The sequence below is a fragment of the Magnolia sinica genome, chromosome 4 (genome assembly GCF_029962835.1).
Source record: "Magnolia sinica isolate HGM2019 chromosome 4, MsV1, whole genome shotgun sequence".
NCBI classification, from domain to species: Eukaryota; Viridiplantae; Streptophyta; class Magnoliopsida; order Magnoliales; family Magnoliaceae; genus Magnolia; species Magnolia sinica.
In genome coordinates this window covers 108,677,395-108,704,301 of record NC_080576.1, presented here as the reverse complement: position 1 = coordinate 108,704,301, position 26,907 = coordinate 108,677,395, and the positions used below count along the sequence as shown (strand labels likewise).

At 40.0% G+C, this 26,907-nt stretch overlaps 3 protein-coding genes and 1 long non-coding RNA gene across 9 annotated transcripts in view; 1 reads left to right on the top strand and 3 right to left on the bottom strand.

Annotated features, from left to right (window-relative positions):
• LOC131243743 (factor of DNA methylation 1-like) overlaps positions 1 to 26,907 on the bottom strand; it is a 74,181-nt gene that overhangs the window by 25,320 nt on the left and 21,954 nt on the right. The gene's annotated exons all lie outside the window — the stretch shown is intronic.
• On the bottom strand, positions 222 to 7,987 carry LOC131243745 (factor of DNA methylation 2-like). 4 transcript variants are annotated; one of them, XM_058243297.1, is made up of 9 exons: positions 7,823 to 7,987; positions 5,147 to 5,236; positions 4,945 to 5,049; positions 4,737 to 4,838; positions 4,376 to 4,639; positions 4,027 to 4,116; positions 3,678 to 3,932; positions 3,255 to 3,467; positions 222 to 665 (listed from the first exon to the last, which is right to left on the bottom strand). In XM_058243297.1, the coding sequence occupies exons 2-9, from the start codon at positions 5,228 to 5,230 to the stop codon at positions 438 to 440; spliced, it is 1,341 nt and encodes a 446-aa protein (XP_058099280.1). In that variant the 5' UTR covers positions 5,231 to 5,236; positions 7,823 to 7,987; the 3' UTR covers positions 222 to 437. The 4 variants fall into 4 exon arrangements, with proteins under 4 accessions (XP_058099280.1, XP_058099278.1, XP_058099277.1 ...); XM_058243295.1 differs by having other exon boundaries at positions 7,877 to 7,959; XM_058243294.1 differs by lacking the exon at positions 7,823 to 7,987 and adding an exon at positions 7,068 to 7,213.
• The window catches only part of LOC131243742 (factor of DNA methylation 1-like), an 18,127-nt gene continuing 3,942 nt past the window's right edge, over positions 12,723 to 26,907 (bottom strand). For all 3 annotated transcript variants that reach the window (XM_058243286.1, XM_058243288.1, XM_058243287.1), the window contains 4 exons: positions 16,966 to 17,055; positions 16,582 to 16,866; positions 16,196 to 16,408; positions 12,723 to 13,229 (listed from right to left, as the gene is read on the bottom strand). In XM_058243286.1, the coding sequence (XP_058099269.1) occupies positions 12,981 to 13,229; positions 16,196 to 16,408; positions 16,582 to 16,866; positions 16,966 to 17,055 (837 nt within the window). In that variant the 3' untranslated portion in view covers positions 12,723 to 12,980. The remainder of the gene's footprint in view (positions 13,230 to 16,195; positions 16,409 to 16,581; positions 16,867 to 16,965; positions 17,056 to 26,907) is intronic.
• The window catches only part of LOC131243747 (uncharacterized), a 16,031-nt gene continuing 14,652 nt past the window's right edge, over positions 25,529 to 26,907 (top strand). The window contains exon 1 of the long non-coding RNA XR_009170183.1: positions 25,529 to 25,648. This is a non-coding gene — a long non-coding RNA (uncharacterized LOC131243747). The remainder of the gene's footprint in view (positions 25,649 to 26,907) is intronic.

Here is a 26,907-nt window from a genome sequence, read left to right as displayed (position 1 = left end):
GTTGCCTAGCTTGCTCTCGGCTTTATATCCATCCAGGAAAATAAATGTGGCCAATATATGCCATCATTCAACAGGCCTTCATTAGCTATCTCCATCATCTTTTTGTTTGCCAAATGTATGCTTGGTGTGAATGGCTGATGAAATCTGTACTGCATCAGATATAAGTCCTCCCTTAACTCACCATTTACCAAAGATAATCCACATGGTAAATGCAATTGAAATGCATGCAAATAGCAGTAATTCAGATCCACTGGCTTTGATCGTCACAATATCATGTGAGTGCATGCATCTCAGCTTAGAAGTTCATACCAATTAGACTTCCCATCAACTCTAGGTAGTTTGACAATCTTCGCCACTGTCATCATCATCATAGACTTGTCCCAGAATTTGCTAACAGAACACTCAAATGCAACATTGGACTACCAACCTTCATTTTGTCATCTCTTGCGTTTACGAGTTTTCCATTGCTTTAGTATATATTGGACGCCCTCTTTCAGCGTTGCCTTCCTTCCCTCTTTGAAATTCCATAGCTCTGGTATGGCACATCGCCCACTAGGGTTGTATTCATTCATCTCCATCAAAGCTGTAGCTACACACTCGAAAACCTCGTCACCCCACTCATTCTTTAGTTCCTTTAACTTTTCATCATCCTCATCTATTATTTCCTGCACCAGATAAAATCATTTTCCACATAAACCTCAGCATGATTTAAAATAGATAAGATGAATAAAAGGTGCGCACAGATATTCTTTAGAGTCAAGTTAGAGAGAGAGAGAGAGGGGATAGCATTATCAAAATAAAAGGTTGGGATATAATCGAAATCAGAACAAAAGTCCCTACAACAAGGAAAATAGGCTTTTAGACCATTAGAGCTCGTTTGGATTATAAATCGTTTTGCTTAAGCTACTTAGGCCTCAAGTAACTTATCTTGATTTCTACTAATCCAACATATAAGTATGTCTAATAAAAACAACATACTTATCAACCAAAAAGTAGAAAAGTTTGTTCGGTTTCCTGCGTTACAGACATAATGCGGATTGCCCATCATGCATAGCCCAACTTAAAAGTGGGCCTACATCATGTGGGGCCCACCTCCAATGTAGGACATTCATCATTAAGGACCAACCTTTGATGTGAACCGCTCATTATGTGGGGCCCAACTTGATGTGGGACATCCATCTCATGGGGCCCACAATCAATGTTGATTGTCCACCATGTGGGGTCCACATTCAATGGAAACCACTCATCATATGGAGCCTACGTTTGATATGGACCATCCATCGTGTGGACCACACCTTTTGAAGTGGGCTGTTCATCATGCAGTGCCCACCTTTGATGTGCCATTCATCATTAGTGGCTGACCTTTGATATGGACCATCCATCATGTGGGGCCAACCTTGATGTTGGTCATCAATCTTCTGGGGCCCACTTTCAACGTCCACCACTCATCATGTGGGCATCCCTTCTAAGTGGGCAGTCCATCATACGGGTGTCACTTTGGATGTGGGCCATTCATCATTAGGGGCCAACCTTTGATGTCTACCATCCATTATGTGGGCCCACCTTGATGCAGGTCATCCATTATGGGGGCCCCACATGATGGATGACCTGCCAAACTAACTTTTTTAATAAAAAAAAAAAATATATTTTCTACCATAAGTCTTAAAAAAAACAAAAAAAAAAAAAAAAAACCAACAACAACAACTTATGAGGGTGTATTCAAACAAGCACTTAGTATGACAAAAGGGCTCCCAAGTTCTTAACATAGAATATCTCATCCATTTTCCTTGTTTACCTAAAAAAGAGAAAAAAGAAAAAAGATCAAAATTAAAAACCCACCATCCCTACGCGTCCACACAATGGAATGCAAATCAAAATTTCATTGGAATCAAGGTGATTTTGAATCTTTGGGCTTGTTTGGTTGAAATGCACTAGAATCCAAATCTTCCATTAGGGAGTTTGTATTTGGAATGCACAGGAATTCTTCATTATATTCATAGGACCTGGATTTGATTGATTAAATCAGCTTTCATATCCCAAATTTGTGTGTGTGTGTGTGTGTGTGAGATATTTGATAGAGTGATTGTAATAAGACCATTGAAATATATACTTTGGCCAAACTGTGGAAATTTGGAGCCATGGGGTGGGTCACAAACATAAGGATCATAAACAAGTGACTCGCCGGCACGTTTTTAACCGTCCATTTAGATGTCCAACATTTGGATGGTTCAAATCATTCTATTGATGTGATTTTAGTGATGCAACCAATAATTGGATCGTTTTGGGGTATCATCAACGTGTCACATGTACCATGGATTAGTAGTCAAGCAACACCTTTATTACACACATGACTCTATTGCCTTTAAAAAAGAGCCAAAAAAAGGCTGGAGTCACATAATTTTGCTAAGATTTCAAAACACAACAAAAGGGAGCATTGAGATTCATCCGATTCCATTTACCTCCAAATCCAGGGCTGCCAAATGCAAAAAGTTGCTGCTTGGATTTGAAATACACCCATTTACCTCCAAATCTAAGGTGCCAAACGACCCATTAGTATCCTTTCCAAAAAAAGAATTTTTTTTATGGACATCTTTCTCGAGGTTTTGAACACTAGTATTGATGAGTATATTTGTTTGTCCCAAAAATGATATAATATGGGGTGTGCACTGGATTTATGTAGGACTACAAGGCCTCTTATAATACAGAAGATTTTGGCCCAAAAAATAAAAAATTGCAGGGAAAATAGGAAACATGTAAAACACCGGAATCTCTCTTTTTTATGCTTTAATATGTATTCAATGGTGTATCAGACCAATCCTTGATAAGAACATCATGTCAACTTGACCTAAAGTTGAAAATTTCCAAATGGGGCCTTGTGGCTGTAGCGGCCCCATATCAAGCACCAATATGGCCTTTATCGGCTGATATAGAGATTGTTGATAAGGTAACAATGGGGTCATATCTTAACCAAAAATTTCAAATTCATGATCTTTTCATGAATATTCAAATTGGAGGAAAAAGATTCATGTAGCTAACCCCAATTAGTTGGGACAAAGTTTAGATGATGATGATTCCTATTTGGAACATTAGTAAAATGTGTGCATGCACAAAAGAGGATTCAATGCCATGTGGAGCAGTACAACAGATAAATCTGAACAAACACATGATGCCCATGCATAAATGCAATGTAGTATGTAGACAAATAAAGACATCATGGTAGGAGTTGCAACGCTCAATATATGAAATACACACACCTCCTGTTTATCTCCAACTGAGACCACCTTGTAAGGATGCCATGCAGGATTTTTTATATTGTCTTCCCATAGGGAACATAACTCCATCGTTTTAATTTGTGCTTCTTCTCCTGAAAACTTCAGTGAACAAGCCGCCTGGAATGGTTTTGCATCAAGCTCGCCCATTCTTTTGATGCCAATAATTGCATGACCACTCAACATCTCTTTTAAACCCTATAAGGCAAGGCAAGGTTCCCCATGAGTTTTTTCTTTTGTTTGTTTCTTTTTCTATTTCCTTTTCATTTCTTCTCTTTTTTCTTTTTCTTTTTTTGTTTGTAAAATTGAACAAGCTGTCCTCTGTTAGAGACAACAGATTACGTTATTAATTGCTCATAGTTTCTAAAATTAAATTTGTCCACAGCTTCGAAGGGGGGAAAAACATACAGTAATTAGTTCTTTTCGTGCATCCTGCAGCTCATCATTGCTCTTACGTTCTTTGACCACGAGAACCTGATTGAGACTTTCCAGGTCTTTCACAATTTCTATCATCTTCTTCTTTGCCAAATCATCACCTAAATCCATACGCTTCATTACTTGTAGGTTCCCTTTTAGTTGCTTAATTTCCAACTCCAATGCCTCTTTGTGGTCCAATTTCTTTTCTAAATGAAGTATTTTATTCAGAGCAGCTACTTTTTCCCTCTGTGCATATTCACAATCAAATGAGAAAACATGTGAATTTTAGAATTGGCATAGAAATCTTAGGAGAAAATTTTCCAATATCCAAGCAACCCACCTTTTGCTCTTCAACCAGCCTCAAGACATTCTCATAAGCCTTTTTCTGCTCCAAAGTTGCCAATTGAAGAGAACTGTTTTTCATATCATTCTGTAATTATAGAAAAGAAAAAGAAAAAAAAAAAAAGAGAGCAAAATCATTGTGCATCTTTATAAACAATGGCTACTAGATTCTTGTTTTTTTCAATCAAGCTAAAAACGAGTTTGGTCCATTTCAAGGTGGCACCAAAACAGTCCCTTAAGTGAGAAGTTATATGCAGCATATGTACATAATATCACGCTCCATGCAAATCTCAAATACCATTTCAACTTCAACACAAAAGTATGGGGGGGGGGGGGGGTGGACATACAGTAATTAGTTCTTTTCGGGCATCTTGCAGCTCATCATTGCTCTTATGTTCTTCGACAACAATGACCTGATTGAGACATTCCAAGTCTTCAACTTCTCCCTTAACATCCAGGTCTTTCGTCATTTCTAGCATCTTCTTCTTAGCTAAATCATTGTCTTCTTGTAGATTCCCTTTCAGTTGCTCAATTTCCAACTCCAATACTTTTTTCTGGTAGAATTTCTTTTCCATCTCAAGTATTTTTTTCAGGACAGCATCTTTTTCCAACTGAGTATATTTCAAATCAAATTAGAAATCACATGAATTCTAGAATTGGTTTAGAAATCTGTCTTAGGACAATTTATCAAAGATCCAAACAATCCACCTTTTGCTCTTTAACCAGCCTAAAGAAATCCTCATCACCTTTTTGCTTCTCCCAGATCGCCCACCAGAACGCCCATTGAAGAGAACTGTTCTTCATATCATTCTGTATTTACAAAAAAAAAAAAAAGAAAAAAAAAAAGACAAATTCGTTAGCACTGTGCATCTTTGTAACTTGCAAAATTGTCACCTTCGTCCACATGCTTCATTACTTCTAGCTGCACTTTTAGTTGCACAATTTCCAACTCCATTGCCTGTTTCTGGTTCAATTTCTTTTCCAACTGAATTATTTTATTCAGAGAAGCTTCTTTTTCCCGCTGTGCATATTACCAATCAAATGAGAAACACATGAATTCTAAAATTGGTCTAGAAATCTGTCTTAGGACAAAATTATCTAAGATCTAAGCTACCCACCTTTTGCTCCTTAAGCAGCATCAAATCATTCTCAGCAGAGTTTTCAAGCTCCCTCTGTGGCCATTGAAGAGAACTGTTCTTCATATTATACTGTAATTATTAGAGAGAGAGAGAGAGAGAGAGAGAGAGAGAGAGAGAGAGAGAGAGAGAGAGAGAGAGAGAGAGAGAGAGAGAGAGAGAGAGAGAGAGAGAGAGAGAGAGAGAGAGAGAGAGAGAAACCAAAATTAGTGGCACTGTACATCTTTATAACAAGCACTACTTTGAGCCAAATCAGAAGTGCCAAAACTTCAAGTTTGACATATTGGGATTTAGGAAGAAAACCACACATCCTACATCCTTTCAATTGGACATTCAAACAACCCCAAACGTTTGAATTGAATGATGAATGATTTACTATGGTATCCAAACATGCAAAATACTGAATATCAAAGTATCCAGGTATTAGTAGTAGGTAACAGGTAACATCCAAGGAAATTACAGATCCTGCAAATTCATACATGCGAAAATTCCAAATCATTTGCATGACTGTGAGAATAGCAGTATCCAGAAAACAATTAACTACTAACTACACATTGATAACACATTCCTATTTTACTTGATATTCAGTTTCAAAAACATACAACACAACTCCATTAAGCTGTGATGGAGGTTCTCTGTGAGTGACTCTCACCACAGTCACTACATGATTACACGGTGGTGAGCTGTTGGGTAATCCTTGGGAAATCTTCTATAGAAGGATAGATGGTTATCATCATCATTTAAATCGCTGATATCTCTACCATATCTTGGGGTGTCAATTGTCCAAGGTCAGAAGTTCATGTTAATTAGACAAATATAACTATCAGGAGAAGTATCTAATGAAAAATGTGAAATGGTATGTATGCTACATCCAAATGGGGCCAGTATTTGTACAATCTGGATGTAATGTTATATCAGTCCAATTCAGACTTTCTTTGTTTTGATGTGGACCACTTTCCAGTCTTTCTTTCTTAAATCTGTATTTGTTGGCCACAGATAGAAGGGTAGGGATTTTCACATCTGTGAGATTCTTTATGCATGAATAATCCAAAGTGGGAATTACAAAATCAAAGATTGGGATCAATGAAAAATGAACCCCACTTGTACAAACTGAAAACAGTACTGCTGTACAATCTCTTGGTTACAGCATTGCAAAGTAGTATGACAATGCTACTAGAATATCTATAACTTTCATTTTATACAGGTGGGCCACTGGTTTATGGATCAAAACCATCAATTAGATAGGACCACCTTAGATGGCCTATGAACCAAAAGCCTCCCATAGTGGAAATCTTAGCAGTTTTAACTTTGGCCTCTTACTTTTGAAACATAACCTTCCACCTTTCTTTATGTTGAGAGGTGCTGGATCTTATTTCTCGACAATCTATTTGAAGGGTCATGATGTGCATGTTCCATCCACAACAGCACACATCATACCAGTGGTTTAGATCAAAGAAACTGTTGTGTGACATCCACCACATCTGTAAATTGTCCCATGTCATCTTCACATCAAATGATATATGAAGTCTTCATTTAAGATGTATCATTGGGAACACCCAACTCAATAAATCAAGCATTTAGTTGTGCCCCACTAATTCAAATTTCCTTTTTTTTTTGAAAAACTTTTAAATATAATCAATTCACGTGTACATGGAGTGTAGTGATAATGAATGGTATGTTCCAAACATACAGTGGCCCCAACATATGCTGGCCACATGCACATGTCCATACATGTACAGTTAGACATAAATGGATGATAAACCCACTTATACAGAAGGCCATATACAATATCAATTGAGGTACATGATACAAAGATAGGAATAAAGAGAGATTACAAAGCAGACCATACATGATACATGAATACAAGTACATCAGAACCATAAATGGATGACACCAAATGTACCTTGAGCTAGATCACAACTGTTAAATCTTCGAACATAGATGGAAAATAGGCAAAGAGGATTATAATGGGAACCACGTGTACAGTGGACGCCATGGACAATAGGCCATAAATGCACAATGGTCTAAATCACTAAACCATTGATCCAGCCATAGGAAGGAGATGGTTGGAATGCCGAATTCAGAATTCTCTATGAATAAAAAAAAATCAATATATAGCAACATAGCCTGTAATATGTTTACCAATGTAATCTGATTAACTGTCGTCTACTTAATACAAAGGATTCTACAACTTCCGCTCCATTTAGTAATTAAGTGGGCCACAGAAAGAGAACAATGTAAATCATAATTAAAACATCTGAATTCACTTTGTGTAGACCACCTGAGTTTTGGGTTAGGGAAATTTTAGGGATATCATCTCAATCTTGAGGGCTAACACAATGAATTGGTTTGATGGCATAAAAACAATGCAGGTGGACCCACAAAGCTCGGGGCCGTAGGGGTGCACACGGGTCGGTTCGGTCCGGTTCTGGGGTGAAACCGGAACCGAAACGTTACTAACGGTTCTAGGATTTTCGGAAACGGAACCGGACAGTTAGCACCCTAGAACCGAACCGGAACCGGACCGTGAAAACCGGATCGGTTCCACGGTTCCGCGCGCGCGCGCGAGAGAGAGAGAGAGAGAGAGACTCTTGAAGTTGAAATCAGACGACAGCTCGAGGGCGAGAGAAAGATGGCTTTTGTGAGAGAGACACTTACAGTGAAAATCAGAAGCTGGATGATGGGTCGAGGGAGAGAGAGAGAGAGACTTGCAGTGGAAATCAGACGGTGAATGATAGCTCGAGGGCTACGGCCAGCCGCTGGTAGAATCCAGCGGTGCTGCTGTTGCGTCGCAGACGGTGAGAAAGAGATTGGGCAGGGGCTAGGCAGCCGCACGCACGTGCCCACTGAGACTTGAGAGACGGCGAGAGAGACGGAGAAGGCGGGAGAAACAGATTAGGGTTTTTTTTTTGTTTTGTTTTAATCTCTAGTTCGGATCAACGGTTCGGCTTCACGGTTGGGATCAACGGTTCAGGCCACAGTTAGGATCAACCGTTTCGATCCACGGTTCAGATCAACGGTTCAGATCCATGGTTTGGTTCAGTTCTACGTACCTGTAAACCTGAACCAAAACGTATCCATAAGTTCTTGAAATTTTGAAACCGGAACCGGTGCTGCATATAACCAGACCAATCGGATTGGTTTCAGTCTGGTTCCACAGTTCTACCGGTTTAATGTGCACTCCTAATTAACACCGTGCATTTCATGGATCCCTCGGATATTCCAAAATTCATATATATCTGGGACTTAATTAGGCCACGCCTTCTGAAACAATATAAAATCGCGTCTAAAACATCTAAAAGCAATTCTTGGGGCCCACCTGAGTTTTTTATACGGCTGAAAGTTGGTGTGGGAAACACACAATGCATCGTCTGGATTTCTAAACCACCCTTGTTTTTTGAGTCAGGGGTATTATTCATTTTTAACCGTCCAATAAATGTATACCATTAGCTTGGTCGAATAATGAGATAAGCGTAATTTATGGTGCACGATGCATGTAAACCTGGGACTGTAATGGGGAGAGTTTAATTTGAATACTCGAATGTTATTTATGCAATTTCTAAGGGCATGTTTGGACGGGCCCATCCCATGGGATTAGATTGTATCAGGGTAGATAGCAGGTAATGATGGCTGCGTCAGTGGATTGCGGGCAATCCCATGGGATTGTATCCAGGGAATCTACCACCGGGAATGTTTGGCCCACCTGAATAATCCCAGATTACGCCCGGCCAATCCCTTCCAATCCGTCCACTCAAACATGTCCCAGGCAGAATAAATGGGTTTAGGAGGGATTAGGTGGATTTCAAGATAATGATGGTGATGTCAGTGGGATTCCTCCCATCCAGGCGGGAGCTCAACGTGCCTGTTTGGCACGCCCGGCCAATCCCGAGATTGATCCTTCCAATCCCTTCCAATACAATCTAATCTTATCCAGTCCGCCCGGCCAAACAGGCCCTAAGTATCTTATAAGCACATACGTATCATCAATGACACGTGGCAGATTCCTGCAGGGTTTCCTTGGTGTGGTCCGTTTCAGCTCTCGATCTGTCTCATGTTAGGGCTCGCAAGCGAAAATGAGCCGGCGAAATGATCAACGGTATTAAAGATCTTAGGGTGGCAGGAATCGCCAAATCATTCTATCGTACCTTCTACACTTGACACATTTTTCTATTAATCCAAACCGTCAGAATAGTGGAACGCACTTTACATGAGGTATTGATCCAAACCGTCAATCTCAATGTTGATTAGTTTTGATCGTGTCAGCCCAATCGAAATCCACCAAGCAGTTTGGATCTGCTTGATTTTTAAATCATGTTCTATTGTGGTCCTTCAAAACGGATGGATGGAGTGGATTGTCACGGACATCTCTATAGACCCCACACAGCCCCATGCACGGGTGGATTGCGTTGGCTTGCCCATCTCTGGCAAGTAATGGGCAGATCTGTGTGGGGGCTCACCGTGGTGCATATGTCTGTCGACTTCATCCATCCTTTCTCTCTCGTATCATTTTAAGGTATTAGCCCAAAAACAAGGCGAACCCAACTCTCAAGTAGAGCACAATAGAGATAACTCTTGCATTTAATATTATTTGGTGTGGTCCGTTTGAGCTTTGGATCTGCCTAAATTTTGGGCTCATACCTTAAAACGACGTAAGAGAATGGATGGACGGTGTAGATAAACAGATACATCATGGTGCCCACCACAGAGATCTGCCCATTCCTTGGTAGAGACGGGCAGGGACCGTCGCAGATTCACAATCCGCTTCCCCCTGTGACCTGGGTCACAGGCAATCCGCTCCCATAAAAATGAGTTAATCTCTACACGGATAGAGTGCATGTGTCTGGTCTACGCGTAGAGTTGGGTGCGCGCGCAAGTGCAGGAGCTTCTGAGAATGAAAAATCAAAACACCAGTTATTGGGCGTGTAAAATCATCACCACTCATAATATAGAATATGTTAAATCTGAACCATACGTTGATAAGGATGCAGGATCTTCCAATGAACTAAACACCCGTGTGATATCGCTTCTAATTTCCTAAATCGCATGGTTTAAAATCCCTAAAATTCAGCCCAATTCGATATTTAATAATTATATAATTATAAAAATATATTTGAAATGGTTACTTTTAATATAAGGGCATGTTTGGTAGCCACTCTTGGAAAATAAAAATTCGATGGATATTTATATGAAAAGCAAATTATGAAAATTTAATTCCAAATTTTTTATTTTATTTTGAAAGGATTTTTTAGTTGGCGAAGTTTATTTTTCCATTTTCAGAGCCATTGATCTAAAGCATAACATCATCCATTAAAAAAAAGTTCTTATTTATTTATATATCTTTTTTACGAAATAGAAAACCAATGATGAGACCTATATTAAGGATTATTTCACATCACTAATCAGACCTATTATGATCAATATGGACCGTCCATTTTCAGTCCATGTTCACGTCCCTCTTGAATCCAAATAATCCCACAATGAATTAGGAAAATTGGATTCAATTACATGGACCATCCATCGCCTTCTGTCCCACCTAACATCATTAATATGTAAAAAGTTCCAAATACGGTACAAGAATCTCGGCAGCCACTGGATTATGTGAGTTGGAATAACGGTTGAGATTTGAAAGCGTATGCATGGATAATGAAGATGTTTTAAGGAACAATATATAGTAAGAGCTGAAAGAACAAAAGGGGAACATCGTAGCAAACCCCTAAGTATGCCCAAGAACACTCAGCACGTGTAATAAAAAAGTAACATGGGACTTACCGTGAGGGTAAAAGTTATGCCTTGGAAGTTGTATGAAGTGTTGAATTACGTGGACCCGTTTAGATTTTGGGTCACACTGCATTTGGTGGGTACCCTCTGGGTTATGGGATATCCTAAAAATCACCCATATCGGGAATTTAAGTGGGCAACACCATCAGAAACAGTGTGAAATCATCCTTAAAACATCTAAAGGCACTTGTGGGAGCACACCCGAGTTTTGGACTGGATGAAACTTGGTGTGCCACCTAATCAAAGTAAGTTTTGGATATGGCTGAAACTTGGTATATCCTTACGGCACTTTGGGTACATGTCACCTTTCAAGTCATCTATGCATCAAAACCAACAAAATGTCATACTCAGCTCCACTGTGATGTGTATAGTTAGGGCTGTACATAAGCAGAGTTAGCTCGGTTAGCTCGACTCGACTTGAAAAAGCTCGATTCAACTCGGTTCGAAACTGAGTTTGAGTCAAATCGAGCTGATTTTTTGAGCTTGAAAAAATTTTGAACCAAATTCGAGCTTGACTTCAATCGAACCCAACTCGAATCGGACTCGGATCGAACCAATTGGGTGACTCAGTTACTTTGATATTGATGTTGCTCACCAACTGTTTGATGAAATGACCCAACCAAGTGTTGGCTGGTGGCAAGAAAGGTACATATGTGAAACAAATACCCATTCTTTCTTGATTTTCATGTTGCCCACGAGGTGTTTTATGAAATACCTGTAAAAATCACTGTTGCTGCTTTACAAACAATGAGAATTTGAGATGCAGACCATGTGTTTGTGAAAATGCCAGCGAACTCGGCTCGATCTTAGCTCATCGGCTCGAACTAGCCCGAGCTACTGACCGAATTGAGCCAAGCTGGTCAGTCAGGCTCGAGGACTGAGCCGTGCCGAGTTCAAGCTGGGGTCAGCAAGTGGCCAAGTGACTCGTGTACACCTCTATGTATAGTACATCCACAACCACAGTTGATGGGTCCCCTCTAGGTTAGGGGATATCCTAAAAATCACCCATATCCGGAACTTAAGCAGGCCACACCAGCTGAAAGTGTGAAATCATCCTAAAAATCACCCACATCCGGAACTTAAGTAGGCCACACCATCTGAAACAATGTGAAATCATCCAAAAAATCACCCATATCCAGAACTTAAGTGGGCCACACCATCTGAAATTGTGAAATCATCCTAAAAATCACCCATACCCGGAACTTAAGTGGGCCACACCGTCTGAAACAACGTGAATCATGCTTAAAACATCTAAAGTCACTTGTTGGGGCCCAACTGAGTTTTGGATATGGCTGAAGCCTGGTGTGATCTCTCATCCAAGTGGGGACACACAAAATGGATGGGCTGGATTTCTAAACCACATCTCAGTGGGCCCTATAAATGATCTTGAAGATTTCAATGAGTGGATATCCACTTTCAACTGTTGTCAATGGTGTAGCCCACCTAAGTCACGGATTGACCTGATTTTTAGACATGTGGGCCCATCATGGAAGGGTGCATCTGATTGATGGAGGGGATGTCCATCCCACATAACGGTGGGGACCACAGAGCTCGACCTCATGGGAATCAACCTCATAGTACCTTTTCCCAGACATATCCATAAGAAAAATAATAATAATAATAATAAATTTGCCAGCTGCCGAAGAATGCAGGTAGAAAACAAACTACAATATCTTACGAAAGCTCAGTGAATGTGGCCATTATCTTACTAGCGATCTCGGTCATCGTCTCGACTGCCGATACAAGCTTGGTGTGAATGGCATATGAAATCTGCACTGCATCAGATATAAGTACTCCCTTGACTCACCATTAATAAAAGATGATCTACATGCTGAAAGCAGTTGAAATGCATACAAATAGCTGTAATTCAGATCCATTGGCTTTGATTCCCACTGTATCTTGCGATTGCATGCATCTCAACTTAGAAGTTCATGCCAATTAGACAATCCATCAAAGTCCACAATTTACAAAGATCTTCACCATTATCATCATCATAGCGTTGTCCCAGAATTTAATAGGACAATATTTAAACGCAACATTAGACCAGTCCTTCCTTTTGGCATTTCCTGCGTTTAAGAGTTTTCCATTGGTTAAGTATATATTGGACCCCCTCTTTCAGCATCGCCTTCCTTCCCTGTTTGAAATTCCATAGCTCTGGTATGGCATATCGCCCAATGGGGTTGTATTCATTCATCTCCTTCAAAGCTGTAGCTACAGACTTGAAAACTTCGTTGCCCCACTCATTCTTTAGTTCCATTAACTTTTCATCATCCTCATCTATTATTTCCTGCACCAAATAACATCATTTTCCACATAAACCTTGTCACAATAAAGATAAAAAGAAAAAGTGTGGACAAATATTTGAGAGAGAGAGAGAGAGTGTGTAGAACTGTACACGAGTCAAGCCGAGCCGAGTATTGCCCAGCTTGTGCTCGGCTCATCCGAGTTCGAGCAGATATCGAGCAGAGTTTTCAAGTCGAGTTCGAGTTCGAGTCTTTGAGCCTGTTTTGAGTATGAGTTTTCAAGCCGAGTATCGAGTTACGAGTTCGAGCTTTGAGCAACTGTACTAATCTTACAGTGCTCAATCTCTCCTACAATGGACTTTCCGGTGTTGGGTTCCCGGCAAGCATTTCAAATTGCCAGCAACTTGAGATGCTCGATGTCTCCCATAACGTGCTCGAAGATAAGATTTCGTCATTGTTGGGGGATTTCCAAAGTCTACAGAAGCTGTTCTTGGCGAAGAACCAATTTTCACGGGAGATACCATTAGAATTGGGGTGGTTGTGCGACACTATCCGGGAGCTCGACCTTTCTGAGAATAGCATCTCCGGTGGAATCCCGTCATCATTTGCTTCATGTTCATCTTTGGAAATCCTCAATCTCGGCCACAATCAACTGTCAGGTGATTTCATCGACAGCGTGATCAGCACTCTTTCATCTTTGAAACGCCTCTCGATCTCTTTTAACAATCTCACAGGCTCGGTGCCTCCGTCACTGAGGAACTGCTCGCAATTGGAAGTGATTGATCTCAGCTCGAATGGATTCAATGGCACTACTGCAGCTGGGTTCTGTTCGTCGTTTGATTATAGTTGCCGAATCCTATCCTGGCGAATTCACCCGTAGCTTAGGGTTTTTTGTTTTGGGATATATATACCCCTGGTCGAGTACCGAGTCGATTTCGAGTACTATTCGAGTCGAGCCGAGTCGAGTAAGGTCAAGCTCGTGCTCGGCTCGAACTCAATTCGAGCACCAAAAATCAGCTCGTGCTCGGCTCGAACTCATTTCGAGCCAAGTCGAGTCGAGCGAGTTACCGAGCTAACTCTGCTCGTGTACAGCTGTGTGTGTGTGTGTGTGTGTGTGTGACGTTAACGATATCAAAATAAAAGATTGGGATATAATAGAAATCAGAACGAAACAATCCCTACAACGAGGACAAAAGACTTCTAAATGCTTAGGGCTCGTTAGTTCATAGGTTGTTTTGCTTAAGTTACATATTCCTAAGTAACCTATCTTAGTTTCTACTTATCCAATAGATAAGTATGTTTAGTAAACAATCCACTGCTCGACCAAAAAATAGAAAAGTTTGTTTGGTTTCCTATGTTGCATTAGTAATGTGGACCATCTATCATGCATGACTCAACCTCAAAGTGGGCCTCCATCATGCAGGGCCTGACTTGGATGTAGGTCATTCATCATAAGGGGCTGACCTTTGATGTGAACCGCGCATTGCATGGGCCCACCTTCATGTGGGACATCCATCACATGGTACCCACCATGAATGTTAACTGTCCATCATGTGGGGTCCACCTTCAATGGCAGCCGCTTGTCATGTGGAGCTCACTTTTGATGCGGACCATCCATCCTGCGTGCCCCACCTTTGAAGTGGGTTGTCCATCATGCAGGGCGCTGACTTGGCTATGGGCCATTCATCATTAGGGGCTAACCTTTGATATGGACCATCCAATAAGTGGGGCCCACCTTGATGTGGGCCATCAATCATGTGAGGTCCACAGCCGATCATGACCTTTGATGTGGACTGTACATCATCCCTCCCCCCCCCTCGAAGTGGGTTGTCCATCATACAGGGGTCTTGCTTTGGTTATGACCCATTCATCATTAGCAGCTGACCTTTGATGTGGCACATCCATTTAGTGGACCCACCTTGACGTGGATCATCCATGTTGTGGGGCCCGCCCTTGATGTGGACCATCCATCAAGTGGGCCCTACCTTCAATGTGGACCGTTCATCATGTAGGGCCATCTTTGATATAGACCACCCATCACGTGAAAAGATGAGAGAGAGAGAGTATAAAAGTTAAGAATAATTTTTTTACTGATGGCTATAAGTTTCAGCTAATATGCTACTTTTACAAAGCTGGTTACCAAACTAGCATGATTTTTGGGCCAGATGTTCTAAAGAAGAGCCTGCTTGCTTCCCCCCCCCCCCCCAAAAAAATAAAAATAAAAATTGTTGGGAAAATAGGAAACATGTAAAACAATGGAATCTCTTCTTTATGCTTTTAAATGTATTCAATGCTGTATCAGACCCATCCTTAACCAGAACTTCTGTCAACATGACCTGCTGAAAGTCAACCCAACAAGCCCTAATCAAACACAAATCATGCATGATTTGATGATTAGGGCCCATCGGAATACAACAAAAAGAAGAAGAAAAAAACGAAAGAAGAGGTGATAGCTTCCTCCTACCTTTTCCCAAAATGATTCATTCCACTTCAATTAATTGAATCTCCCTCAAATATTGTGCTTTGGTCCCAAAGCAGACCTAGATCTGGTATATGTTAAGTTTCCTTCATGGTTGAAATGAAGAACTGAGAGAAAAATAACCAGAGAAAAGTTGAAAATTTTCAAATGGAGCCTTTTGGCCCTAGCAGCCCCATATCAAGCACCCATATGGCCTTTATCAGCTGATAAGGTTACAATGCGGCCGTATCGTAACCGATTTTTTCAAAATCATGATCTTTTCATGAATATTCCAATTTGGAGGAACAGGATTCATGTAGCTGACCCCAATTAGTTCAGACAAGGCTTAGATGATGAGGATTCCCAGTTAGAACATTAGTAAAACGTGTGCATGCATAAAAGAGGCATCCATGCCATGTGACGCAGTACACCAGATAAATCCGAACGAACATGCAATGCCAATGCATAGATGCAATGTAGCATGTAGACAACTAAAGACAGCTATATCAGCATGATAAGAGTTGCAATGCTAGATATATGGAATATACACACCTCCTGCTTATCTCCGACTGTGATCACCTTGTAAGGATGCCATGCAGGATTTTTTATGCAGTCTTCCCATTGGGAACATAACTCCATCGTTTTAATTTGCACTTCTTCTCCTGAAAACTTCAGTGCACAAGCCGCCTGGAATGGTTTTCTATCGAGCCCTCCCATTCTTTTGATTCCAATCATTGCACGGCCACTCAACATCTCTTTCAAACCCTATAAGGCAAGGCAAGGTTCCCCATGAATTTTTTTTTTCCTTTTTTATTTTTTTGTAAATTTGAGCAAGTTGTCCTCTGTTAGAGACATAACAGAGTTACAGATTACATTATTACTTGCTCGTAATTTCTAAAACTCAATTTAGGCACAGATTCAGAGGAAGAAAAACATACATAAATTAGTTCTTTTCGCGCATCCTGCAGCTCATTGTTGCTCTGATGTTCTTTGACCAGGAGTGCCGGATTGAGAGTTTCCAGGTGTTCCATTTTGCCTTCTTTCTCTTCCACGACTTTCATCAATTCTAGCATCTTCTTCCTAGCCAAATCGTCGCCTTCTTCCATATGCTTCGTTACTTGTAGCTCCCCTTTCAGTTGCTCAATTTCCAATTCCAATGCCTGTTTCTGGTACAATTTCTTTTCCAACTGAAGTATTTTATTCAGAGCAGCTCCTTTTTCCCTCTGCACATATTCCCAATCGAATGCAAAATCACGTGAATTCTAAAATTGGTGTAGAAATCTGTCTTAAGACAAAATTCATCCAAGATCCGAGCAACCGACCTTTTGCTCTGTAACCAGCCTCAAGACATCCTCATCAGCATTTTTCTGCTCCCAGGTTGCCCATTGAAGAGCACTGTTCCTCATATCGTTCTGTAAAAAAAAAAAAACCAAAATCACTGGTACTGTTTATCTCTATAAATCGCGTCACTCTGACCCAAATCACGAGTGCCAAAACTTCAAGTTTGACCTATTGGGACATCCAGACAACCCCAAATGTTCGGATTGAATGATGAATGATTTCCTATGGTATTTGACTCAAATTATGAGATTGGACACGGCCTCCAAGAATCTTCCCCCGAACAGGCAAAATACCGAATATCCAAGTATCCAAGTATTAATCATGAGTAACGTCCAAGGAAATTGGATCCTACAAATTCATACATGCAAGCATTCCAAATCATTCGTATGACTGTGATTAGTAATTGTTTCTAGCATTTGTTTGCATGTGCATGGAACTTAGAACAAGGGAAGCATCCGGAAAACAAGTAGCTACTAACTACACATTGATCCCACATTGACACTAGAAATCCATACAAAAGAGAATCACAAGTGTTTCCTATATAAGTTGATATTCGGTTTCAAAAACATACCACCCAAATTCATTAAGCTGTGATGGAGGTCTGCTGTGAGTGAATCTCATCACTGTCACCTCAAGATTGGACGGTGATGAGCTGTGGAGCATCCTTGTGTAATTCTCTATCAAACGATAGACGGTTATCATCTTCAACTTCCTGATCTCTCTTCAGAATCTTGGGTGTCGATTATACAAGGTCGAAAGCGGTGTTTGAAATATCAGTATCTTGTAACGTATCGCGCCCTTGGGATACAAATATGTATCAGTTATCGCACGGGATGTATCATTTGTATCAGGTAATTTATCGCACTTTTTTGGGAAACATGGGGAAATGGTTAAAATTTTTAATGAAACTTCAAGGATTGTTAAAAAAGACTAATACACACTTTTAAATCATAACAACTCAAAAAAAAAAAAAAAAATGCACAGAATAGGCTTCTTTGTATAGGGTCCTAAGTAGTGCATTGTCTGACTGAACTAATGCAACTATATTCAAATTAAATGCATAACATTTAGAGTGTATGTGATTACTATTTCATCAAACACTCCTAAATACTTTGAAATTAGTCTCAATTGACACCTGGTTTAATGGAAATTCCAAAAATAAAAATAAAAAATGTTCTAATTGACAAAGACTTAACAAATCAGTAGATCAGCCCTCATGCATGCTTGATTTCATGTTTGGAGTGCAACATTGCAAGCAATTTGGTAGAAGGGAAAATTTTGATTTTTTTTCCAATTTTTCCCAAATTGGACCACCAACACTCAAATTTCGAAATTAGAGTGTATGTGATGATCATTTCATCAAATACTCCTATGTGCTTTGACATTAGTCTCAATTGACAGCTGGTTGAAGAAAATTTTCGAGAAAAAAAATGGCGAACATGAAGAACCAATGGATATTGAAATCCAAACTCCATTTTTCATGCAAAACATGAAGAACCAATGGATTTATAACCATTTGATATTGATTTAACGTAATTTCAACAAAGAAAAAGGGATGGAAAATTAAAAATGCTCACCGGATCGAACATGTGAGATATATCGTCACTACTTGTGTGTTTCATATCACACAGGTGGGATACAAGATATATCGTGGGATATATTGGCTGATATCGTCGATATTTAACATATAGGTCGAAAGTTGATGTTTTTTAGACAACTATAATTATTAGGAGAAGTATCTAATGATAAATGTGGGCAGGTATGTATGCTCCATCACAATCAGCTTAGCATTTGGACAATTTGGATTGGCTTGCAAGCACCCATGGTTCAGTGATCTAAACAGTCCATATGATTGGACAGTTTTGGATAGCCAGTGTGCCTAAAAACTCCCAAATTGGAAAGTTAAATCTGTCCAAACCAGACTTTATTGAGTTGAATGCAGGTCACTTCTGCTCTTTCTTTCTTAACTCTTGTATTTGTTAGCCACAGATTGAAGGGTTGGGATTTTCTCATCTGGGAGATTCTTAATGCAATGAAATCCACAGTGGGACTTACATAATCAACGATTTGGATCAATGAACCATGGGCCCCACTTGTAACACTGAAAACAGTACGACTGTACAATCTCTTGGTTACAGCATTGTAAAGTAATACTCCAAGGCTTTTAGAATATCTATAACTTTCATTTTATACAAGTGGGCCACTGGTTTTATGGATAAAAACCAGTGGATGGCCTATGCACCAACAGCCTCCCAAAGTGGAAATCTTAGTAGTTGAATCTTTGGCCTTTTACTTTTGAAACATGACCTTTGGCCTTTCATTATGTTGACAGTTGTTGTATGCTATTTCTCAACCGTCTATTTGAAGGGTCATGATGTGCATGGTCCATGCACAACGGCACATCATATCAGTGGTTTGGATCAATGAAACTGTTGTGTGTGACATCCACTGCATCCGTCAGTTGTGTTGTGTCATCTTCACATCATAACAAAACTTAGGGGGTTTTTGGATGCCTGTAAAATCCTTAAGCTGTAATCGGCTTACAGGTGTAAAACGTTTGTAGCCTATCCTGTTTGGCTTTAAGTTGTAATCTATTTACAGGTAAACAATTGTTTGTGTTGTAATCAAATTACAGGTGTAAAGTGTTTACAGTCCATTATGTTTGGCTTTAAGCTGTAATCTATTTACAGGTAAATGATTTATTTGTATTCGGATAACCTGTAAATTATTTACGGCCTGTAATTGGGTATTCATACACGACAAAGCTTGGAGTGATAAATAATTTAAAAATCATCAAATGACATATAAAGTGTTCATTTAAAATGGATCATTGGGATAAGCCCAACTTAATAAAGCCTATAGTTGATCCTTATGCCAAACCAATCATTTGGTTGTGGCCCCACTAATTCAAATTCCCTTTTTTTATGAGAAACTATTGAATATAAACAATTAACTATCAATTTAAATGTAGATGTATTGTACTGGTGAAGTGTAGTATGCTCCACATGTACAGTGGCCCCCACATATGCTAGCCACATGTACTAGGCCATACATGTACAGTTAGACATACATGCATGATCAATCAACCCACATGTACAGCAGGCCATTCATAATATAAAGAGAGGTACATGATAGAAAGGTATGAAAAAATATGGATTACAAAGCGGGGCATACGTGATACATGATTACATGTCCAACGGGACCATAGATGGAAGACCCCACATGTATAGTGGGCGAGATTGTGATTGTTAATTCTTTGAACATAGATGAACGATACACATAGAGAGGATTACAGCGGGCGCCATATGTACAGTAGGCGTCGTGGACAATGGGCCATAGATGCGCAATGTTCTATATCACTAAACCATGGGACTGGACGTTGGAAAAAGGGGAGGGTGGGAATGTTGAAGTCACAATTCTCCCTGCATAGAAAATTTTCAGAAAATAGATCTGTTACCTGTAATCTGAAACATGCCATTTTCCCTTCTTTTAGATTACAACTCCAAAATCAGATTACATGCTATAATCCTATTACAGGCAAATGCACCCATCCAAATGGCCCATGTAATTTGGTTACTACTTAAGGATTTTACAGGCATCCAAACGACCCCTTGGCTCTATTTAAAACTCAGGTGGGCCACACAACAAGAACAACGTAAATCACACTTAAAACCTCTAAATTCACTAGGTGTAGCCCACCTGAGTTTTGGGTCAGTGTGATTTTAGGGATGTCTCCTCATTCTAGTGAGGCTCACCCGATGAATTGGTTGAATGGCATACCAACAATGCAGGTGGCCAATGGAAGGTTTGGTGGGCATCCCCATCCCCACTGTTCCCCATGTTGTGGCCCACCTGAGTTTTATATATATATATATATATATATATATATATATATATTATCAGCTTGATTTTTTGTCTCAGTTCCTAACATGAGGTGTCGCAAGAGTAGATTTCACAAACATATCACGTTGGGCCCACAGAGCTCGAGCATTGCAAGCACTCCTAATTGTTGGGAATCCCACCCCATGCGGAGGTGAGACCCAAGCGTAAGCCCAAAAGTGACTTGTGCTTGTGAGGCCCAAGTGAAGGGCATTTTGGTCCTTTTGTCTTAGCCCCCTTTTTGTTTAAGATAAAGCAAAAAAAACAAAAAAAAAAAAAAAAAAAAAACAAAACGATTTTGAGATGGTCATAAATAGAAAGATTCTAGCAATATTTTAGAGGTTTCTCTTGGAGAAAAGAGGGATTTTTACAAGGAAGGAGAGCAAGGTACTCTCTACAAGGCTTTGGTTCAAATCTCTTGTTGATTTTGAGAGGCTTTTTTGGTCTCCGGGATGGTGAGGGTTCCAACCACAGACTCCGGTTTTGTCCGTTACCTTCTTTAAGGACTAGTTAGTGGTTTCTCTTTTACAATTCCTATTTTGATAAGAAGCATCTTTCTTCTTTGATACTTGTAATCCACCTGGAGGGTATTGTATTCGGTTGTCAAAGACAGGTTGTTCTCTTGAAAGTTGTCAAGTGGTGTTTTTTGGGTATCCAAGAGAGGGTGTTCTTTTGACGATTGTACTCTCATTATCCTCATAGTGGATTTGTTGTTGTACTAGGTCCCATGATTTTTACGTTCACATTGGAGGGATTTCCACGTTAAAAAATCCTGGTGTCTCTCTTGCATTATACATGTTTGATTATATGCTTGCCTGCGTTGGAATTGATCATCTTTCATTAAATCTCTCCATATTATTAATCTCACTTATTTACACATAGTTGGGAAGATGTTGTTTCCCTACAAGTGCTATCAGAGCGAGGCTGGAAGCTTGGTTGTTTTGGGGAGTTTGTTGTTCGTCGTGTGTGTATTCAAATGGAGGCAAGCACCACAAATAAAATGATCAACTTTAATAGCTCCAATTAGACAATTTGGAAAGCCAAGATGGAGGACATCTTATATTGCAAGGATTTATCCGCACCGGTTGAAGGTAATGGAGCCAAACTAAAAGACATGTCAGATGAGGAATGAAAGTAGTTAAACAGGAAAACCAACCATTGGACATATTCGGCAATGGTTGGACAATAGTTTTTTTCACCATGTGGCGAATGAATCTTCTACTAAGGACCTATGGAAAAAAATTAGAAGCATTGTATGAAAGAAAAACAGTCAAGAAGGGGTGATGGGGACATCATGCCCACGCCCCCCACCCTACGCACGTATTCGAGGAGGAGGCGGGCCCCAATTTCGATTTGGATCGATGACGACATCTTTGGAAGGCCTTACAATTAGGGGCTGCGCTATGGAGCATTAGAGTGGACCCGATCATCATATAGATTCTACCATCGGATCTCATGATCGTAGCCCACTACCTTTGATGATCTAAGATTTTGAGTTTTGACTATTCGCATCATGGACAGTTTTGATTGCTTAGATTAGTTATTATTTTATTTACTTCAGCTTTAAGTATTAGCATACGCACATGGCACAAGGGTAAAATTGTCTTTTGGGGTTTAGGGTTTTCTTATAAATAAGCAACCCCATGTAGGTATTCTTAATGAAGTTTATGAATAAAAATTCTGTGTTTTTCTTCTTCTCTATCTCTTTGGGTTGAAGAATCGAATTGGGTGCAAAACTCTCCCTTCCTCGAAGGGCTAACTACCGTGGTGCGAAGCCACAACCATCCTAAATTATCCACACTTCATTACGCCCCACATCCATCATCCTTTACAACCCTCCCACCTTCAGATTCACCCTCTCCAAATTCTATCCTATAACAGTGCAAAAATCATGAATGGCTTTGATTGCTTAGATTAGTTATTATTTTATTTATTTCAGGTTTAAGTATTAGTGTGCGCATATGGCGCAAGGGTAAAATTGTCTTTTGGAGTTTAGGGTTTTCTTATAAATAAGCAACCCCATGTAGGTATTCTCAATGAAGTTTATGAATAAAAATTCTACGTTTTTCTTCTCTATCTCTTTGAGTTGAAGAATCGAATTGGGTGTGAAACTCCCTTCTTCTAAGGGCTAGCTACCGTAGTGCGAAGCCACAACCATCCCAAATCATGCCCACTTCATTACACCCCACATCCATTATCCTCTACAACCCTCCCACCTTCAAATTCACCCTCTTTCGTATCCAAGTTCTATCCTATAATAGTGCACAAACAGATTTTCAAATTCTGGCCTATCTGAGAGGCTGAAACTTCGGCGGAGCACCACGCACAAATCGTGCATCGGATCGACACGAAATTTGGCATGGAAGCATTCCTACCCTGGCTGATCCTAGCCTAAGAGTCGGTTTCCAACTTTGTGGGTCCCACACACGTGCGGACGAGTGGTCACGCACGTGCGCCCAGGGGCCAGCTGCTGTCCACGCACGTGGCTCATTTCAGGTTCTATTTTTCCTCTATTTTCCTCCTCTTTAGACTTAAATCTAGATCCTTAACCTTAAAGAATCCCAAATCCCAATTATTCCCAAATTTGAGCCTTAAATTTTCCCCCGAATTGAAACATGGTTAATCTCTTGAATTGGGGAACAATCCTTTGCAAGAATGGATGAATCTTACACTCCTTTGGGCTTGTTTGGTTTATAATTTTATTTGATCCAGCCCTAAACTTGTGAGGCTTGGACCCCCACAGATTCCCCTTTTTGAATGTTTGATAGTATGTAGGATGTGGAATTTTGTGATTATTTAACATTAGTATAATCTAAAGCTTGATTTCTTGCATGTCATATTTAATTTCATGTCCTGCATCAAGGGGGTTTTATTGCGAAGCATTAGAATGAAATGTTGAGCAATGTGAATCAGTCAGCCACTATGAAGATGGTATTGGATGATGAGCTACAAGCATCGTTATTGCTTAGCTCTTTATCTAACAATTAGGAAACTTTGGTGGTGTCTCTTAGCAACTCAACATCGGATGGCATGGTTACAATGAGTCAAGTTATAAGTAGCTTACTCAATGAAGAAACAAAAAGAAAGTCAATTGGCCCCACTCATTCGCAAGCACTTGTTATCGAAATAAGGGGAAGAAGCAAAAGTAGAAAGCCTCATTACCGTAAAAAGTCACAAGGTAAATCCAAGTACAGAAATGATATCAACTACAATAATTGTGGCAAGTTGGGCCACTACCAGCATGAATGTCGAAAACTCAAGAAAGAGAAAAGGAGAGAAAAAGGAAAGGAAAGGCAAGAAGAAAAAAATACTACCGCCATTGTGTCTGATGGCAAAGTTGTGATATTCACATCGGGTGAAGTTGGGTGTCCCCTTGGCGGGTGTCAAGATAATGAATGGGTAGTTGATACAGGTGTTTTGTTTCATGCTACTTTCAAAATAGATCTCTTTGCAACATACAAATAAGGTGATTATGGTGTTGTCAAGATGGGCAAAATGATAATGCTTCAAAAATAATGGGAGTAAGAGATGTGTGCATCAAAACATACGTGGGTTGCATGTTGACTTTGAATGATGTGAGACATATTCATGACCTTCAACTCAATTTAATTTCTGGACATGAGCTAGATATACATGGTTATGTGAGCTACTTCGGCAAAGGTAGTTGGAAGCTTGTCAAAGGGTCCCTTCTTATAGCAAGAGAAAAGGCATGTTGTACACTCAACAAGACTCAAGCAAAGGTGTGCATGAATGGTATAAGTATTGTTGAAAATACCTCTTCACCAAACTTATGGCACAAACGGCTTGAAAAGGCATTTAGATTCTAGCAAAGAAGCAGCTTCTTCCGAGCATTAAAGGTACATCTTTTAATCCCTGTACGGAAGCAACTTAGAGTTTCTTTTCGGAAATCTTCAAAAAGAAAGTCATGCATTCTAGATTTGGTTCATTATGACGTGTGTGGTCCCATAAAGTATAATTCTCTTGGTGGTGCATCATTTTTTGTCACATTTATTGATGACGCTTCTAGAAAGGTTTGGACCTATGCTATGAAAACCAAAGACCTAGTGTATGAAATTTTTCAGCATTTCCATGCTAAGGTTGAAAGAGAAACAAGCAAGAAGTTGAAATGCATCCGGACAAACAATAGTGGGGAATATACATCAAAGCTGTTTAAGTGGTGTTGCATGAAAAATGACATCAAGCATCATAAGACAGTTCCCGTGATCCTCAGTAGAACGGTGTAGCCGAGAGGATGAACAGAACCATTGTTAAAAGAATCAGGTGCATTCTCTCTTCAGCCAAACTGCCCAAATCATTTTGGGGTGAGCCTATACATACGGCCTGCTACCTAATTAACAGGCCCCCTTCAGTTTCTTTGGAGGGAGATACTCCAAAAAGAGTGTGGATTGAGAAAGAGGTTTTATACTCTCATTTGAAGGTGTTTGGGTTCAAAGCCTTTGTTCATGTGCCTAAAGAACGGAGTTGGGAAAGGTGTTGTTTCCCATTATCTCTCTATATTGTTAATCTCACTAATTTACACAGTTGGGAAAGTTGTTGTTTCCCTACTAACATGGGTTGTAGAGGATTTTATTCTTGTCCCACCATGGATGCACCATTCCCCCAAAAAACCTCAGATCGGAAGATCTCAGTGACCAATTTCGCGAAATTTTCAGTTGAATGTGGACAATCATCGTATTTCCCTTCTTACTCGTCCATCTTCAGTACACAAATCGAGAGGTTATGATTGTCTTATAGAGGAGCTTTTGGGGGCATAGTCCATCCATAGTGGGGAGCAACAGAGTAATGGTCTGGATTACCCAAATGTGGGCTCAACTTTGTCAGATTTGAAAACGTATCCTATGCAAAGAGCGATGTCGCTCTGTATGCTAGAAATTTCACCAAAGCAATAACAAAGGGTATTGATATCTACGCCCACCCTGTTTAATGTCCACACACCCATATATTCTGAAAATCGAAAAAAGGTGGCAGTGTTGCTGTTAAATATTTACAAAAATGGGTATATCCAAACCCAAAACAGGAGATGTAAAATGTACCAGACTTATAAATACAATTATATAACGTTTGTACCATTGTCACCGCAAAATTAGAAATGGTGGCTGTATTCACCCAATAGAGTGGGTGCCAATATCAATCCGACAAAAGAAACTGGAGGGTTATTTTCTACTTGCAATCAACCGCAACAACAATAGCTAAGGGATATACACAGATTGTATGTGTATGTGCTTTGCTTCAGATTCTACTAGCAACCAACAACAACAGCTCAAGGATTCTACCCACATGTTATATATAATCGAGTTCGTTCACCTCTATCGCGACATATTGGATCCAGCTAGGGTTGTCAACGGGCCATGTTAGGGCCGGGCCTAGCTCTATCCAAGCCCAGCCCGCATTTATGAACCTAAGCCCAAACCCGGCCTGGGCCCATGACATGCCCAAAAAGTCCAGCCCGATCCCAACCTGGGACATTTATACAAAGCCCGGCCCGAGCCTGAGCACATAATAACTCTATAGAAAATGGTATTATGAGGGCCTCACATGGGATCCATATACTGCTAAACAGAATGATTAGAGAAAGGCCCACTTGTTAGATCTTCAGGCAATTGCAAGCCCAAACTCAGCAGGAAACTCTAAACCAGATTATACCTGGGTTGGGCCAAATTGGGCCACCTAACCTAGTGCAACGTGATTTCCCACAATTGATACTAGAGCTATAGATGGGTCAAGCCTGGGCTGTCAAGCCCATCTTACATAATAAATCCTCAGCCAAAACTTGACCCAGGCCCGAGAACTTACACAGTAAACTATACAGTGGGCCTATGTTTTAGCTATCAAGATCATTGGTTTATTGGGCCACACTACAAAAGTTAACTCTACTAATACCAAAAAATAAAATAAAATTAAAAATGTTAGACTAAATAATTCCAGCGAGCTATACAACAACAAAAAAAGACGGGCTGCACCTAACATACAGGCCTCTTTACCGCACAAACACTATATAAATAAAATAAAATAAAATAAAAAAA